The sequence below is a fragment of the Leptinotarsa decemlineata genome, unplaced genomic scaffold, assembly GCF_025532065.1.
Source record: "Leptinotarsa decemlineata unplaced genomic scaffold, Ldec_3_MD MMD2_tig00026294_RagTag_RagTag, whole genome shotgun sequence".
Classification (NCBI taxonomy): domain Eukaryota; kingdom Metazoa; phylum Arthropoda; class Insecta; order Coleoptera; family Chrysomelidae; genus Leptinotarsa; species Leptinotarsa decemlineata.
This window is the reverse complement of record NW_027412674.1, coordinates 10,922,737-10,942,760: the sequence shown is the minus strand read 5'-3', so window position 1 is coordinate 10,942,760 and position 20,024 is coordinate 10,922,737. Positions and strand designations below refer to the sequence as shown.

At 34.0% G+C, this 20,024-nt stretch overlaps 2 protein-coding genes across 4 annotated transcripts in view; one reads left to right on the top strand and one right to left on the bottom strand.

Moving 5' to 3' along the window:
- The window catches only part of LOC111513443 (UDP-glucosyltransferase 2), a 42,517-nt gene extending 26,418 nt beyond the window's left edge, over positions 1 to 16,099 (bottom strand). Inside the window, exons 1-2 of one of the 3 annotated variants that reach the window (XM_074180350.1) lie at positions 15,987 to 16,099; positions 15,770 to 15,869 (exon numbers count right to left, since the gene is read on the bottom strand). Coding sequence is in view for 2 of the 3 variants with exons in the window: in XM_074180348.1 (XP_074036449.1) it covers positions 3,492 to 3,729 (238 nt within the window). In the remaining variant the exon portion in view is untranslated. Of the gene's footprint in view, positions 1 to 3,491; positions 3,801 to 9,846; positions 10,049 to 15,769; positions 15,870 to 15,986 lie in introns of those variants that run through there. The other 2 variants (XM_074180348.1, XM_074180349.1) reach the window with 2 other exon arrangements.
- LOC111515458 (G-protein coupled receptor dmsr-1) overlaps positions 1 to 20,024 on the top strand; it is a 380,603-nt gene that overhangs the window by 136,387 nt on the left and 224,192 nt on the right. The gene's annotated exons all lie outside the window — the stretch shown is intronic.

Here is a 20,024-nt window from a genome sequence, read left to right as displayed (position 1 = left end):
ATACCGACCGTTTTCAGTATTATAAATGCTCATTTCATATTCATTTATTTTCTGAAATGAATTTTAGCAGCGGCTGTCAACAGATGCAGATTTCTTCGCATCAAATTTTGAATATTAAGGCAGGTCCGAAAAAACTGTAGGGTTCGTGCCGAACGCACGAGGGCCGGTCTTTTGGAAACCTAACTACACCGTGTACCTTTTTGAGATGGTTTTTCTTTTAAGTTCCACTCCAGAACAAGGCAGGAGACTAATACTTAAGGCTAAAGGCCTTTCAACTATCCTGAAATGGCTGCACCATTTCACTCAAGTAGTGAGTCATTAAAACAACAAGAAGCTTCACATTAGGATTATATTACAAAAGATATAACTATGTAGAAATATAACATGAAAGTCCCACAAAACAATGAGAAGAAATGTTAGGAAAGTACGATACAAATTTTACAAGAAAGCACGTCTCAAATAGCTGATTGTCAAACAAAAATTATCTCTTTATCGATTTGTGAAATGTTATACATTCTCTCATAAGGAAGAATTCCAACATACGCGAAAACCTAAATTACTCTACTCGAGCTTTGTGAAAATTCTGAATTGATTATTTGAAATTGCCTGACTTCAAAACCGTGCGTACTATTTGCAGATATTTACACATATGAAAGGGGTGGAGTTTAATCTATTGCCCTTATTTTATCGTCCCCAAGACACGAAAACAGTGAGACAATCATTACAAAATTAAAATAACATCCTTTCCCTCTATACCGACATGGGGGTTGGTAGAAAAAATCCAAATTGACTCACGATACTATACTGGGTTCTGTTATTCCTCTCTGGTCCGGTATCCGTGTAAAATACAAAACCGTTGTAAGTGCCACCAAACGCAACATCACAATTAACTCACTACCCGCAATTTACCGGAATTCCACTATCGCAAAATCCTCTTTCGGAAAGTCCCTTTTTCGCGACCCTCTTTCGCAACTGACTTTCGCAATTCCCTTTCGCGACTCTCCCAAGTTAACTCTCGATCGCAAAAGAATCTTTTCGCAACTGCTCTATCGCAAAATCCCTTTTGATCGACTTCTTCAGTCGTCCTATCGCCACCGTGCCAATTAACCGAAGCCTTCAGTCGTTTGATCACCACCATCCCAATTAACCGACGCCTTCAGTCGTCCGATCGCCACCATCCCAATCAACCGACTCCTTCGTATTCCCAAGTCCGGAAAACTGTCCCTAACACTTCTCTCTTTTACCGTCCCCTGATTGGTCTGATCTTTGTTCAAAATTCCCGAATTTTTCCATAACCCTTCCTACTCAAGACTTAAATCTTCTTTTCATTTTCGGACCCACCTATTCAGATATGGCCTAACTTCCTGTCCAAGAAGCTGAAATGCAAACTCATAGCTTGCATTTTGTGCGTTCCCAGTATTATAACTTATCAACAGGATTCGTTTGTTTAGTCTGACCGAAAGAAACATAATGATGTCGTCAAGGTTCAACAATCCTAAATTAAATTCAACGCTTACTCTGTTGAAAAAGTATTGATACTGAAAAACCGAGTGACCGACCCCGATCTTTATGAATAAAATTATATTTTTCGTTAACTATCGCAATGTCCTTCCTTTTCTTGATACAAGATTTATCCGTAAAACTGATTTTTCGTTGATTACTGATTGGTATGTCAAACCTACCTTTCCGGAAGATATATCAATTACTATTCTTTTCATAAAAATTCAGTTAAAATCAATTTAATACTCTGTTTGAAAAAAAAAATAGAAAAATTGGTACCTCCTTCCCTCACGCAAAAAAATCTCAGACTTCTTAGAGACATACTGATCGAAAATTCTTATCCCAGAAAACTCAATAAAACAATTTTTAATACTGGCAGTAATACAAATTCCGATGTAATCAACAAAAATGTATGTAATGATAGTTTACCTATCAATTTTTCGTATAAATCTATACCGAACCTTGGAAATGTATCTTCAAATATCATAAAACTTTTTATAATGAACAAAATATCAAAATATGCCAAAAAAATATTGAAACTATAAAGGATTTGAATACTAAATTGAAAGATGAAACGGATACTACCAAAAAGTCAAATGTTATTTATAACATTCCCTGTAACAATTGTAACTTGGATTATATTGGAGCAACATCTAGAATTCTCAATGAAAAAATAACTTCACATAAAAGTGACACAAAGCCTAATAAAAAATCATGCGCATTAGCACTACATTCTACAGAAACAGGATATAAACCAAATTACTCTAATATCAAAGTTTTACATACAGAAAAAAAATTCTAAACGCTTTCTTCTTGAAATGGTTGAAATTAATAAGTCTTCTGTTTGTATGAATAAGAAAACTGATATTGATAATCTCAGCAATATATACAGTAACTTACTGGAACTACAAGCGAAAGCTTGACAAAGTAGAGCAGAGTTTTGATAAGGAACAAATGTCGAAGATAAAATAAGCAAAATTAGTGCTCATCGTTAATCATCATCCAGGAATTCATCACAACAATAGTAACATTTTTGCAGCAGCAATTGCTTTACTTTAACATGAAATACTTTATCAGAGGTAATTTGTTTGATCTGATCTGGTAATTTATTATACAGATTTATGTCATTATACAAAGGGGACTTTTTATATTTCGTTGCCTTATGACTTGGAATACGCAAAATATCACCATGACGTGTGTTGTAACTGTGCATCGTCGCATTTGTTTCTAGTTCATGGATGTTAGACCTAGCAAATCCTATACATTTGGGAATGTATATGGAGGGAACTGATAATAATTTTTCCCTAACGTATACTGGTTTACCGCTGTCTCGGCGTTCAATGCTGAGAATCAGTCTAACTATGCGCTTTTGTGCTACGAATACTCTGATGAATTGATTACTGCAACGCCATGCTTTGAAAATGAGCGACATATATGTTAATATGCCATAGCAAAATAGATATCTAGTAGAGCTGCTGTGTTCAAGCATGATTTTATTTAATTTAAAGCAAAGAACATCTTGTTTATAAACTTTCATTCAAGTATGTTTCTGAGCAATGGTCCAAGCACTGACCCTGGCACTCCAAGCGTAACGTCATTGCACCTTGATCTAACATTTTCACATTTTACAGTCATGGTACGCCCTTTGAGGTAAGATTTGATTCATTTCAACAAGTTATTCGGGAAACTGAGTTGGGTTAGTTTTGCAATTAGAAATTTAGGAGATACTGTGTCAAACGCTTTTGTTAGATCAAAAAATAAAAACATTGCGAAATTATTTGAATCCACTTCTTTGTAGATATAATTCAGTAAATGAGTTTGTTGCAGTTTCAATTGATCTACGCTTTATGAATCCATGTTGATCTTTGCCCAGCAGGTATATTACATAAATAAAGGAATGATTGAGAAAGAAAATCTCCATTTCATTCATTCATTCATTACGTATAACTATTTGTTGAATCATTCAACAGTATGTATTATGAATAACTCACCTGTAACAGATATTTCAATTTCTTCCACAGAAACATCTCGGAGGTTCCTGATGGGTTCTTTCTGAGGAAATGAGTTGATAAAAGTTACTTCGTGCCCTTTATAGGCTAATTCTCTCATCAGGCTGAATCCGAGAGTGAAATGACTTCCGGAGTGAACTGGAAATACGCCTAAAATTTTGGCTCCATGGACAAATGACAAAATCGTTCGGATAAATATAATTTCGCGTATCAAATACATTGCTCATTTGAACGAAATGCTTGAAGTACGGTCAAATATACATATATATCGTAGCTGAAAGCAGATAGTAGATAATGGTTGTATACATTTGAATATCGAGTTGTTTTTACCATCAATTGCTAACTTAACCTTCATAAACCCTAGCGGGGTACAGCTGAACCCCAGACATGAATTTTTGGGTACATTTTCTAATATATTTTTTTCACCTAATATCCTTCGAGCTATGCTTCTTAAATATACAGGGTCCTGCAACAGTGGCGCGGTGTTCCATATCTCTATATAGGAAGCAGATAGGAATCTAATTTTCTATAATATTACCTTATTGCTCGAGCTCGACAAAATAAAAATATTGGCGGTCACACAGGGTGTTCGATTTTTTCTGGGCGGATCCCAACTGTGTCTTTTTAAATGGCAACCTATATTTTTTATTGCTTTTTCGGTTTCTTCATAGAAAATAAAATAAACTTTATGTATATCTGCACTTCGAAAATATTGACGGTTTTCGAGATATCTAGCATGACAGGTTTTTTTTTCCAATATTCGTCACTCAGAATATTTGAAATTATAAAGTGGTGCCAAGTCCAGTTGAAATTTTTTTTTGGTCGAATATTCTACATTGGTAACTCTCTCAAACGATATATCTGAAATCGATCTGTGATATACAGGGTATGAAAAACCGCTTGCCAAATATTGTAAATGAAAATTTGCAAAATCTTCCTTATATTAAATGGAACACCCTGTATATTATTGATCCATAAGAAGCGCCAACGAAACCTCTACAAATTTCATTAAGTATTCCCTATGGCTAAGTTCAATAGTTTTTCTTAAATGAGCATTTCTTTCGAAAAATGGTCATTTTTTCAAAGCGAAATCCATTTGACGACTGATAAGAATATACAAAAAATACCCTTTCCTTAAAATATCGCCCATTCCTAAAATTACCTGTTGCTAGATAAACAAGTTGCGAATTACACCACAAAATGGACGTTCTTGAATAGTTACAATAATTTCAAAAATCTCGGAATTTGTGCCATATTCTTTCGGTCTAAAACAACCTTTCAGCGAATGAAATATTTATTGGAAATCAAGTAGTCTGGCAAATGACAGAACAAAATATTTGGCTGCAAATGAATATTGAAATTTTTAGTCAATCGTGAAGTTGAACTGTCGGTATAATTTCATCAGAATGTTGTTATCAAAAAGTGATTTGATTGATATGATTTTCATATTAGGTGAATCAGACAGAAATTGTTTATTGGCAAGTAGAATTTATTCTCAACGGTATCCAGATAGAAGGCATCCAGATGAAAGATCTTTCCGAAAGGTCTTGGGACGATTCGTTGAAACTGGATCTATTAATTATTCCAAACATGAGCGCATCAAGCCAGCTACTAATGAAGATAATGAATTGCAAGTTCTTCTTGCTGTTGAAGAAGATCCTAGTAGGAGTCAACGACAAATTGGGGAAATAGTGGATATAAGTGAGAGATCAGTGCAACGAGTATTGAAGAAACATCGCTTGCATCCATACCACGTTCAGTTACATCAAGAACTACTGTATGCTGATTTCGAGAAAAGAGTGAGATTTTGCAATTGGGCCATGAACAAAATTCGTCGAAACGAATATTTTTTCAATAATATTTTATGGTCGGATGAATCGACATTCCATAAAAATGGATTTGTAAATCGACATAATTACCATTATTATGCGACAGAAAATTCTCACTTATTGAGACAGGTGGATTATCAACATAGGTGGTCAATAAATGTCTGGGGAGGCATCATTGGAGAATATGTAATTGGTCCATACTTTTTTGAGGGACATATGAATGGTGCAATGTATCTCAATTTCTTACGAAATGATTTACCAGGTTTGTTAGATGATATTCCTCTTGACCTCCGCAATAGAATGTGGTTACAACATGATGGTGCACCTGCTCACTATTCGGCAGAAGTGAGAGATCATCTAAATGAAGTATTTCCCAATAAATGGATAGGACGGAATGGGCCTGTACGGTGGCCCTCTAGATCACCAGATTTGACGAAACTAGATTTTTTCTTATGGGGATACATAAAAAATATGGTTTACGTTGAGCCACCAACTTCTCCCGAAAATATGCGACTTAGAATAACGAATGCTTTTCGCAGCATTACACCAGCTGTCTTGCGCAGGGTAGAACAGTCTTTCAAACATAGACTTCAGCTCTGCATTCAAGAAAATGGAAGACATGTTGAACATATTTTATAAAAGTTTCATTATCAACCTTAATTAAACTCTCCCTTTTGTAGTTTTGTAATTTGCCAGTTGACAAATTTGAATATCTAGAACTCAAGCTCTGAATGAATATAATAACATGAAAAAAATAGTTATTTATAATGTTTCTTTCTTTTAACTTGTTTGGTTTGATATTGCACGATTTATGAGTGAAATTCTGCATCCAATGAAAAAATAATTTTCCATTTAGCAAAAAGTGATAGGTACATACATTTATTTCGTTAAAAAATATTTGTTTGGACACCTTCTAATGTACAAAATTGAAACAAGATATCTTTCGTATATTTTTATCAGTCGTCAAATGGATTTCGCTTTGAAAAAATGACCATTTTTCGAAAGAAATGCTCATTTAAGAAAAACTATTGAACTTAGCCATAGGGAATACTTAATGAAATTTGTAGAGGTTCCGTTGGCGCTTCTTATGGATCAATAATATACAGGATGTTCCATTTAATCTAAGGAAGATTTTGCAAATTTTCATTTACAATATTTGGCAAGCGGTTTTTCATACCCTGTATATCACAGGTCGATTTCAGATATATCGTTTGAGAGAGTTACCAATGTAGAATATTCGACCAAAAAAAAATTTCAACTGGACTTGGCACCACTTTATAATTTCAAATATTCTGAGTGACGAATATTGGAAAAAAAAACCTGTCATGCTAGATATCTCGAAAACCGTCAATATTTTCGAAGTGCAGATATACATAAAGTTTATTTCATTTTCTATGAAGAAACCGAAAAAGCGATAAAAAATATAGGTTGCCATTTAAAAAGACACAGTTGGGATCCGCCCAGAAAAAATCGAACACCCTGTGTGACCGCCAATATTTTTATTTTGTCGAGCTCGAGCAATAAGGTAATATTATAGAAAATTAGATTCCTATCTGCTTCCTATATAGAGATATGGAACACCGCGCCACTGTTGCAGGACCCTGTATATCTAAATTGGTATACAAAATTTTGAATGAATTGCTTTTTATTGTAACTAATTATAAAGAATTTTGTTGCTTGGGGTCCAGATGCACCCCGCCCGGTATGTAACGACAGGTATAAATTTTGCCTACGTTAAAAACCAACCGGGGTACAAATTAACCCCAAATTGTTCAAACGACGGGGATTCCCCGTTTCTTGGCGTCAACACTCGGGGATTCCCAATTCATTTGTACAACGTGTTTAGTGACGTTTACAGTTGATTGTCGAGTACGCGTTTATAAAAATGAGTGAACCACGAAAGTTTAGAAATCAAAATAAGGTAACTGACGAAGAACTATTGGCGATATTAGAAACGGACGCTTACAACCATTATTTTAATGATTTACAACTAGAGGATGGTTCAAGTGATATTGAGAAGACTGACATAGTGACTGAAACTGATGAGATAGATGACGTTTTACAAGTTAGTGATAGGGAAAATGAGTCGACAGATTCTGCAGATGAAGTAGGCCCGTCAATAAACTTTCATACAGATCATCCAACTTATTCGTCTAAAGATGGTAGTGTGTGGGCAAAGGTTCCTTTTACTACGAACATCAAGAGACGAAAATGTAATATTCAGAAGGTTTCACCAGGTTTCACTAGATATAGTTCCCAATTTTCCACCATAAAAGAAGCTTTTGAACTATTTCTTTCACAAGATATTACGGATGTGATTTTATCGGAGACAAATAGGAAAGCCGAATCATATTATGCGAGAAATGAGAAGGCCTTTTCTCCTTTTGTGCAAGAAGAACTGGAAGCATTTATTGGTTTGCTTATTATTTTTGGAGCCTGGCACGCTGCTAAAGAGCCAATTTGTGTACTTTGGAGCCAAGATCCAACTTTAAATCGGCCTCTAGTACCATCTGCCTTGTCTCGCAACAGATTCCAAAAGATTATGTGCTTTCTAAGATTCGACAATTTTGAAACAAGAGAAGGAAGAAAACGCACTGATAAATTGGCCCCAATCAGAGATGTTTTTGATGGTTTTGTAGCAAATTGCAAGAAATCTTTTAATCCATCTGAACATTTGTGCGTGGATGAGCAGTTAGTACCATTTTGAGGCAAGGCCCCTTTTCGGGTTTACATGAAGAGTAAGCCGGACAAGTACGGTTTAAAAATTTGGGCATTGGCTGATTGTAGTTCAGCATATACAGTGAATATGCAACCTTATTTAGGTAAGTTTTTTGATGAAAAAAATGTAGATTTTTATTACAGAATAATTATTTTAGGCAAAGTAGGAAACAAACCGGAGAAAGGCCAAGGACAAAGGGTAGTGTTGGACCTGGTAAACCATTTATCTTCAGGATATTGAATAACTACAGATAACTTTTTTACCAGTATTGAGTTAGCTAATATGCTTTTAGATAAAAACCTTACCTTGTGTGGTAAACTGCGTAAAAATAAAACTTGTATTCCAAAAGAACTACTTCCAGCAAGATATAAGAAGGACTTTTCAAGCATGTTTGCTTTTATGGAAAATAAAACCTTAGTTTCCTACGTACCAAAAAAAAAAATGCGGCAGTTATTCTTTTATCGACTGAACATAACGATGACAAAATAAGTGGAGAAGAAGCTAATCACAAACCAGACATTAATTTACAATACAATAAAACAAAGGGTGCAGTGGACACAACAGATACATTAGCGAAGGAATTCACGACACAAAGAAAAAGTAATCGGTGGCCAATGGCAATATTTTTCCATCTGCTAGACATTGGTGGCATCAATGCCTATGAACTTTGGATGTTGAAAAATCCAGATTGGAAAAAAATCGCTTGGATAAGAGAAGAATGTTTTTGTTGGAGTTGGGCCAAGAATTAATTAGGAAAAACATAATTCGTAGATACCAAAATGACAAGTCGTTACATTCCAATATAAAACAATCCATCATAACCATTTTGCCAGAATTAAACGTAAGGAACTTTCTTTCTCAAATTTCCAAGAAGACATTTCGAAAATCGCTCATACTTTTGTATGGAAATGAATGGTTCACATTTTGAACTTCTCATATGATCATTACATTTTAGGTGATGAAAAATAAAAATATTTTGATAAAACTTTTCATTGAAACTTCAACAACACTTGATCGATCTGCAATCTCAGTACACCGATGTATTTGAGATTGACTTCCCTTCAAAAGGATATATCACAAGTATAGTAGTCCATTGATAATTCTGAAGTAGGGGGTGCTGGGGAGGAGGGGGTTGACAACACAATGATGAAGTATTTGGTGCAAGTGTTCTCCCTTGAAATTAAAATGGACGGGTCTAAGTGATTTTGAATTTTTTTCAGGAGTTCGCAGATTTGGAGGATGACAAGTTTCAACTGGCACACACTGTATATAGAAAATATGCCAGAAGAACTAATTTGAACATTTATGTTTTGTCTATTGACGATGAAGCATATGATCGAATAGTAAAGATATTGAATTTAATATGTTAATGTATGTTTTGAAAATATTATTTCGAAAAGTCGTCTTTTGAGGTTCCATTTCGTAATGAATGGAAAGAAATTTACATTATGAGCTGGTAACCTGGATTGTACGCGTTCAGTAACGAAACATTTCACCCTCCCATAAAAAGTAATCATTTCTGAAAAGATTAAGATCGTGTCCAGGTTTTTCAGGCCGAGGTTTTCAACTCCTCAAGCGGATTTCCAAACCGTCGATTTGTAATCCAAGGGGGACATGTTCCTATCATAACCTCAACTGTCATACCTCTTCCTCCACCTCCCCAAACAATTTGAATAGGGAAAGTAGTATGTGTGACACATCGTTGAAAAGGTAATTTCATAAGAAATTCAGCCATACATCACAATATTGAGAGTAATATTTTCTTCGATGTTTCGAAGAATATACCTACATATTGTATACTACGTTCATTTAGTGTGGTGTGGGCTATGTTCTGTAGATATCTAATAAGGGGTGATTGAAATTTGTTACTCTGTATGCTTTTCGGAAGTTCACGTTTCTCCAACCGCAATGTTGTTGTTGCGGTGCCACTTCATCATCAGGCTGAATATTTTTGTTTCACATCACTATGAGTTCAAGTATGACTACTTCATGATTGTGAACGAATTATGTAATTGTTGAAGCTAATTGTGTACGAAACACTATCTTATCTCACTTCAAGTATTTTAATTTCGAACTGAACCTTGCAGTGGAGCGGTATATTTTTTTTCCAATTAGCGCCGCAGATAACATGTAGATTACTTCATTGAAATTTTTCAAACTATTTTCACTGATAACAGTCCTATTGCACTTCTCTAGAACTCAACACATATTCGCTGAACTATATGGAACTAATAAAAACATATTGTGTTTTGATTCTTTCTCCTGAGATTTTGCAAATATGCACATATTTTCTTCACAGTTTACTTTTCTCAGAGAATTGAGAACTTTCTATGGTTTCTTATCACGCTTTCATTAGCTCCACCTGTATGCATGTATGTTTGTTTATATCTCCAGGAGCATCGACATTATTGCTTGATTCATTCGCGGGCAGATGACGCTGCACGTAACCCCCTCGATATAATTCGAACTCACTTTACATGTATCTCTTCATTGGAAAAAAGTGTATTTTTATCATTATTTCATCACACTTTTATTAGCTTCACCTGTATATGCTCGCGATCTGTATTTGAGAAAATTATCGACATTATTTTTTCATCTATTCGCGGGCGAATGATGGTGTACGTAACCTCTTTGATTCAATTCGAACACACTCTACATGTATTTATTCATTTGGAAAAAGCATTTTTTTATTACCACGCGCGCCTGCTGCCTTATTTGTAACCTTCCTTTGCCTGTTGCCTACCTTGGGCTTGGTAGCCGATTTTCAGGCTCCCTCTCCGGAATCGGAAAATATCAATGGTCATTTTTCTAAACAATACAGGGCTTTTCATGATGAGCGTTAATTAGCCGTTTCTGACAAACTATTCAACGGATCAACCTGAAAATTTCACAGTATGCATAAATCAATATGAACTACACGCCTAAAATATTTCAGACGAAGCGGCGTTGTCGCTTCTACTATAAAGTAGCGGTTCCTTTGATTTTTCAAATGGAACACCCCGTATATAATATCATATTATGATTCATTATCACTTTGTCAACAAATTCATATACTATTTCCCTATACCTATCTATTACCGTTTAGAAGATATAAATTAATTTCGATAATTTTTTTACCAAACATGAACTTTTATAAATGCTGATAATCTTGAACTCTCTCGCACTAAAACGATCAAATTTGAAATGGAGTGGAGTGATACTATGAGGATCTTCACTCCGTGTCATATTTCCATTTGCCTCATACAGGGTCTTCAAAAAATGCAGATACTTTGATCTCATGAAAAAATGAGTGGAACTCAATTTTTTCAAATAGAACACCCTGTATATTTCAACATTTTTGAGCTCTACATCCAATTTTAGATTAACTTTGTTCAGATAATACTATTTCTATTTTGAACCGTTTTCGAGATAAACTGTTTCAAACGGAAACTGACGTGGTTTTCTTGCTCGTTTTTTTGAATTCATCACTTATTTTGCATATTCAACATTTTTTTATACTTAGTAATATTTCTTTTTTATCCAGTTTTTTAACTGTCTCAGATCAGTCAATTCGAAATTGGTATGTACCTACCTTAGAAAAAGTTACAATTTGTATACATTGAGGTATTGGTTTCTAACGTACAACAGTACACATTAATATGTTTCAATAGCGTGCTTTGGAAAAATAAATAAACCAATTATTTAACGTCAGACTTTCGTTGGTGGTTTTGACTGATTGTGATAGCTACCAATTATAATAGAATAATGTCAAAGATATCCACAAGTTAAATACTTTGAACGGAGAATTGTGTTTTTAAAAAATATTTATTTTATAAATGTACAATTGAAAACGACTTTCTCTATCAAGAGTTACAAATAGAATGAAGGATTTCTTGGAAAACCGCTGTCAGCAGGTCATGTTTCCGTGAGAGCAGCAATCCGTGGGAACGGTCGTTCCATAACTCACAACTTCTGAAGCCGAATAATAATGTGATAAATCGACTACTGAAAAACTGTAGGGTGAATGGAACCTTCCGTACAAAAATCATTCGTAAGAAGACTAAAGTGGATGATGATGACAATGGTATAACAGTTTTGGGATACTTTCATGCATTTCCAAATGCTTCTCTGCACGAGGCTGAAAGGGAGATAGGTATACTCTACGTGACAATTTGTCGAATTCCTAATAAGCATAAATGGCATCCCTATAAGTTCTACTGTGTCCAACATTTGAAAGAGACTGATTTACCTCTTAGAGTGGATTTCTTTGAATGGTTACTTGTCAAGACTCAAGAGGATGAACATTTCCTTGACAATATCATATGGAGATATGAGGCCAAGTTCACAAAATGGAGTTTTCAATAGACACAACAGTCATTATTGGGCGCCAGAAAATCCCCATGTTGTCCGCCAAAGGGGTTTTCAAAAAAGAAGGAAATTCGATGTATTTTGTGCCATAAAGAATGAGTCAATTTTTATATCGAGTTTTATGATGATAATTTGAATGCATCAAAATATGAAGATTTACTGAGGAATGGAATTCAAATGATTTTAAATAATAGACCAGGAAGAGAACGTGTATGGTACCAAATGGATGGTGCTCCACCCCATAATTCTCATTCAGTCAGCGAAGCTTCATCCGAAATCTTCGAAAACAGATGGATTGGTAATAATGGACCTTTTCGTTGGCCTCCTAGAACACCAGATGGCAATCCATCAGATTATTTCGTGTGGGGTTTCATTAAAAATATGGTTTACTCTACTCCAATAACAACAATGGAAGATATGAATTCGAGAGTTACAACTTCTTTCAATAGTTTGACTCCAGACTTTATCAGAAGCGCTACACATGACAATCTTTTGAAGAGATCACATGTTTGTTTAAGTAGAGGTGGATATTCTGAAATACACTGACGATCAAATTAACTCATTTATGGGTTTATTATTTTCAGTTCGTGTTTCAGCGTTAATAAAACTATTGTTTGAAGATAAGTTTCATTCGATGGTTGAGGAGTATTTTAATAATTATCTTTTCATTGTATTATCTGTGACTAATTGAGAAACATCAAACGATACTGTTTAACAAAAATAAGTGATGAACAAAGAAACCATGTCAATTTCCGTTTGAAACAGTTTATCTCGAAAACGGTTCAAAATAGAAATAGTATTATCTGAACAAAGTTAATCTAAAATTGGATGTGGAGCTCAAAAATGTTGAAATATACAGGGTGTTCCATTTGAAAAAATTGAGTTCCACTCATTTTTTCATGAGATCAAAGTATCTGCATTTTTTGAAGACCCTGTATGAGGCAAATGAAAATATGACTCGGAGTAAAGATCCTCATAGTATCACTCCATTTCATTTCAAATTTGATCGTTTCAGTGCAAAAGAGTTCAAGATTATCAGCATTTATAAAAGTTCATGTTTGGTAAAAAAAATATGGAAATTAATTTATATTTTCTAAACGGTAATATATAGGTATAGGGAAATAGTATATGAATTTGTTGACAAAGTTATAATGAATCATAATATGATATTATATACGGGGTGTTCCATTTGAAAAATCTAAGAAGCCGCTACTTTATAGTAGAAGCGACAACGCCGCTTCGTCTAAAGTATTTTAGGCGTGTAGGTCATATTGACTTATGCATACTGTGGAATTTTTAGGTTGATCCGTTGAATAGTTTGCCAGAAACGGCTAATTAACGCTCATCATGAAAAGCCCTGTATATGGCTGATTGATCCTAAAGTTCAGATGAAATAAATATAGTTCAAAAAGACTAAAAAACACGCTTTTATAGCATACGAAACTAAAAAATGAAAAATAAATATAGTTTAAAAAACTGAAAAACACGCGTTTAAAGAACATGGAACTAAAAAGTTAAAAGATTTTTTTTTTAAATAATCTTGAAACAATAATGAACGAAAAATATTAGTATTATTGTTAAAAAAGAATGTGCACTTTGTGCCATATTTTTTGTATATCAAGCGCCCGTAGCTTTTTTCACAATAAAACTAGTATTTTCCGTTGGTTATTGTTTTAAGCTTATTAAAATAAATCATTTTCAGTTTCTTTAAACTATCTCTATTTACCACTTTCATTTGTAACTGATAAAACGTGTAACATCAGTTACAAATAAAATAGCAAGGGAGCCCACGTTGCAAAATGGGGATTAACTCGAGCGTCATTGAGACATATGAGGTTGCAAAGCTTAATAAACATTACTGGAGTTTTTTCCCAACACCAAATCATTATTTTTAACACCTCGACACGTGTTTCGATCACCAAGTGATCATCTTCAAAGAGGAAGATTAAAACTAAGAACTAGTGCGAGCTAATTCTATTTATGCTATAAAGGTAACCCATACAGGTAAACCATTCAGGCGTACCAACCATACAGGTATACCAACCTAAATTAATTTTACAATTTTGCCTTATCTATTATTTTACAATATACAGATCTGATAACAGATAAACGGAAGCATTCAATAAACAACAATAAAACCCAAAAGAAATTCATCAGACGATTGAGAGAAAAGGAGAGAAAAGGGTTTATATTAAAGCCGACAAAGGTAACAAAGTAGTAATTCTGGCTGAAACGGACAACTACGAAAGGGTCAATACTCTCATTACTAACGGACCGTATGCGAAATTGTCCAGGAACTTGTTACCAAAGATGATTGCCGAAGTAAAAGACGTCCTTAAGAAATGCGACAACATACTTACCCCTCAACTGAATTACCGTTTTCCTGAAAATCGCAAAAAAAAACATTTTTTTTTATTATTTTGACCTTTAACCTCGAATAATTTTTTTCCAGGCATCGCAATCATTCAGAATAACAAAATCTTATTTTTACCTATGTTTTGAACAATTACACGCGTTTGCAGCTTGTTGTAAATTTATGTACCTTTCAATGTCTAGATTGACCGGATTATATACGATTCCAGACTTTTCGAAAGAGATGTTTCAGAAGAAAAGAGGAAGTATAAAGCACACCAAACGTGTGTTTTGATTATCTTGTTGAGGGATTCGTTTACTGCGAGGAACCAATAAATTTAGATGAAAATTAGATTTACTCAAAGAAGTTTATTGCTCTATCGTTTATTGTTTATCGACACAGTTTCTCACGAAATCTTACTCAATAAGCTGCACCATTACGGTATACGTGGTCTGTCGGCTGACCTTATGACTGATTACCTAACAAGTAGAGTACAACAGGTAAAAGTTGGACAAGAAATAAGTAACGTTTCAAAATTAAAAATCGGTGTACCACAGGGGACAGTATTAGGACCGATACTGTTCCTTGTGTACATGAATGATATTACAAGAATTAATGGATTTAAAGGACACTATTTTTGTTATGCAGATGATACAGCTCTGATCTTCACAAGAGAAACTTGGGAGGAAGTAAAAGAAACTACTGAGACTGACTTGCAAAAAATACACGACTGGCTAAACTTAAACAAACTCACCCTGAATATTGAAAAAACAAAATTTCTCACATTTACGCCAACAGTCACTACCCAACCAAAAAATATTCTGATACAATTACACATCACAAACTGTTATAAGATCGATTGCACATGTTCCATAGTAAAAAAAGTGGAAAAAATCAAATATTTAGGAGTTGTCTTAGATCAATGCACGCGCTGGTCAGATCACATCACAAATGTTAATAACCGTTTAAGAGTCTTGATGCACAGTTTTTATATCCTGAGAGACGTACTTACCAGAAGAAATCTCCTTTTACTTTACAATTCCCTAGCTGAATCTGTAATGACCTACTGTATTACAGCATGGGGTGGGGCCTTCAATACTACACTTGATTCTCTGCAAAAAACACAATATATTCTTCTAAGAATTATTCTGAAAAAAAATAAACGCTATTCCACTGACATGCTATACCAATAATCACAGGTCTTGAATATAAAACTGTAATTTACTCACCAGTGTTTAAAAAGAATATACATCAGACACGAAACATCTAACCAGAGAAAAACTGGAATAACCAGATCCACTAGTAATTTGAATCTCAGTATACAACTTTTCAGAAAATCTTTAACGCAAAGATCTTTCATTTTCTTCGGCTCTAAATTCTTCAACTGCATTCCGATTGAATTGAAATGTATTCGAAAACTAGAACAATTCAAAAAAGAAACAAAGAAACATATTCTACAATTTTCAAACAAATTTTATAATATAATGAATAATAATTTAATATGAACCTTACCTTTAAAAACTATCTGTTCTCCTCTGTAACTGACCCTGCTTGAAACGGTTTGGAATCCTCACCATTCGCAACTTATATTATATAATTATTTGTTATTTTTTAAATAAAGGAAAAATTCATTGAATCTATCATGTTAATTTTTCTACTAAATTTTTTCTCTACTCACTGCTTAGTTATTATCATAAAATGTACACTGTTTTAGAAAGTCTATAGATCTAGTACATGGCAGAACAGATAAACATATCTAGGCCAAGTTACTGGATCTGAGACTTTTGAAAAACACGATATATTACATGTAAATATATAAACTGTACTTCAATATATCAATATATCAATATCAATATCAATTACAAGTTAAACAGTAATCGAAGCTCAAGAAAAAATTATAGATAGATTCAATCAATTACTTTTTCGTAGTTACCTCAAGAATAAGATTCATTTCTGATAGAAATAATCGTTACATTTTCTGAAGGCTCATAGTGTGGAGTATTCTGGGTGTACTATTTGATAAAACTGAGAAAAACGTGATCCCGAGTTTTGTTTACCCCTCTACAGAAATAACGCCGTTCGGTAAACTTATGAAGCTGAAAGGAAAATACACTATCTTCAAGGATATTTGATTGAAATGATTGAAAAATTTCCTCATTTCACAATCGGGTGTGGAGTAAAGAGTGGACTGTGGAGAACGGGGAAACTTAGGAATGGAAGATGAAGAGTGAAGTATGGATTTTGAAGAGTGAATGGTCGATAGTACCTAAAGAGTGGAGAGTGAAAGCTGGAAAGTTAAGAGTGGAAAAAGAAGAGTGGAGGGTGGAGAGTAGAGGGTGGAAAATGAAAAGTGGAAAGTGAAAAGTGGACAGTTGAGAGTGAAGTATGGAAAGTCGGGAGTGGAAATTGAGAAACTTAAAATGAAAAATGAAGAATGGACAACCTAAGTGTGACGTCAAGAGTGGGTGGGGCTCAGCGAACTTTTCCAAACAATTCAAAAATGCATTGAAATTGTCATAAGAGCTTCATTCAACGAATGTTCAACAATTGTGGGGCACAAATAAGCCTTTTCAGTTATAATTTCATATTTGCAGGAGCATTTCCTACCTACTTATATCAAACAGAGACCCGTAAGTACTTATTTCTCAGTTACATTAGCTTCTGAAGTATTTGTTAGGTCATGTATTGAATGTTTATATCATTATTAAGTTTTCATTTTACATTTAAGAATTTATAAAAAAAATCTTCGAGTAATTTGTGTTGAAACAGCATTTTATATGTTATTTTCCTTTTGTTTCAGATTCCTGAACTGCAGTAAACATGGTTATGTGTTTCGTTCCTAGTTGTAAACACTACTGTGAACAAAGGATTTGTAAATTTTTTGGGTTTCCTGCAGACCCAGCTGAGAGAAATAAGTGGATTAATCTCATAAGGTACCTGATCACCATACTTGAAACATAGATGAAGCATTTTATTGTTAAATCAATTTGCAGGATACAAGATCGAGAGCCATCAAAGCATTCATTAATTTGCAGTTGTCAGTTTGTTAACATGGATAAAAAAAAATAGACCAACTTTATTTGAATTCAATGTGAAGAGGAAGTTCGACTTTAAATCTCTAGAAAGAAGGTATGTTCACATGAATGAGGAAAGATATTACTATTCTTGGATTCAATAACTTTGTTTTCAGTAAACGAACCATCAAGGCAAGAGAGATTGAGGTGGAAGCAACCAATATAAGTTCAGAAGCAGCAGGGCCTTACGAAATATCTGAAACAGAGACTCTTGCCATTCTAAATCTGAAAATGGTATCATTTCCACATAGATACTTTTGATTCCTTTGGTGAATAAATATATGATTTCTTTGATTGAAATCTCTGAATTTCATTTACTATATACAGTAGTGTCCATAAAAAAATAAATACTATCTATTACAACTGATCGATATGGTTTCCATTATTTTGAGCTTGTCCCCAACAGTTACTATATTCGATACTATTACAGAAATATTAGTGAAGGTACATCCTGAATATTTATTACATATATCTAATACACTTTATCTTAACATGATTATCTGGGTATAATTTTATATACTGAGTCAAGTTTTAGCTGATGTAATATTGTGTGTAAGTTTTGGCAGGTACTGTTTTATATAAAAATCTTCTAGCAGCGATAAGGTTTCTGCCCAAAGTGGATCATATTCCTTGTCCGTCGCAGATATATTGTAGTATCCAAAAAGAGCTAATGTGGCGATATGATGACATTTTATTCCTCTAGGACTCTAGGACAGGCACAATTTGCAGATATGATATCTTCAGATTTATTCAGTGTGATCTGCAACAAAGATACTGTTCGGTAAAAATGGAAAACTTATACATGACATACGACTCACTTCAACATGATAGAATTTATCTTTCATGCTTGCATGAACTTCTCCTCTTCCACTTATCATCATCAAGTCAGCATCAAACTGCATACTTTCCACATGATTCGATTCCAAGGCATCTTCAGCCTTTTTCATGATTTTATTATCATTGTAGGGGAATTAATTTATAAAGGATAGCTTCAAAACATGTTTTGAAACTATTCTATATCTGAAATCTTAAACAATAGATGTTGAGTAACCATATTTCAATTGAAAAAATAACATAACCTCAACAAACATAAAAATTCTTGAATTTTCATTGAAAACGTTACCTACCAATGGAGATTTTTTTAAAAATATGTAACAACTAACTGACACCAAATCAAAAATGTACGAGAATGTCCTTATTAGCAATGCAAGCACATACAATAAATATATAAATAATTTCATATGGCGTTTTAACATGTAAAATCGATTTGTTTGGAAAAGTTTGGTAAGCTCCGCCTACTTGTGACGTCAGGACTTAGGAAGTCTATTGAGAGTCAATAGTGAAGAGTGGAGGGTAAATAGTCAAGTGAGAAGAGTAAAGAGTGAAAGTGATAATTGGGGAGTGAAGACTGATGATTGGTGAATGGAGAATTTTTGAGGAGCACTCTGCCTAAAAAGTTGATTCGAGTAAAACTATCCGGAGTATTCTATTTGATAAAACATAAGTTTGGTCTGTCGCACATAGTGATAATTATTTGAACATAGCTTCATCAAACTTTTTCTCGAAAGAGTCTGCGACAATTCTTTTGTTCATTCAGATCTTTCGATATTTCTCTCCACATAATGTTGATTATTTTTTCACATAATTCGCACGTTCAGAGGGATACATTAAATTACCCTTGTGTTTAACCCATATCGAAGCATAGAGTTGGATTCATTAGAAAACAAGCTATCAATGCACTGATTACAATGTGAAAGTTTTAAGAGACTTTCTACTACGAATCCTGCTATATAAATAATAACTTGCTTGCCACCTTCAGACAAAATGGCGAGTACGGTCAATACTGCCCTGTAATGTTTTATTAACTCACCTATGAAATGTCACACCGAAATAACCTTTGTTTTTGTTTGCACTGAAATTGAAACACAGTGAAACAGAACACTGAACCATTTTGATCTAGAAAACTGAACGTTGAATGCCTTTTCAAGAAGTTAACTTCACGAACCACGACTAATACGCTTTAATTTATCTCACCAGTAGTTTATCATACTTCAGTCGTCACTCGGCGATTTGAGTGCTTTTCCCCTTGGATCCTATTTTGATGGATACAGCGATGTTTTGTAAGTAACAACTGAAATTAGGCTCATATCCAATCCGATTTTAAGAAATAAAAACTACAAGGTCATAGTTTTA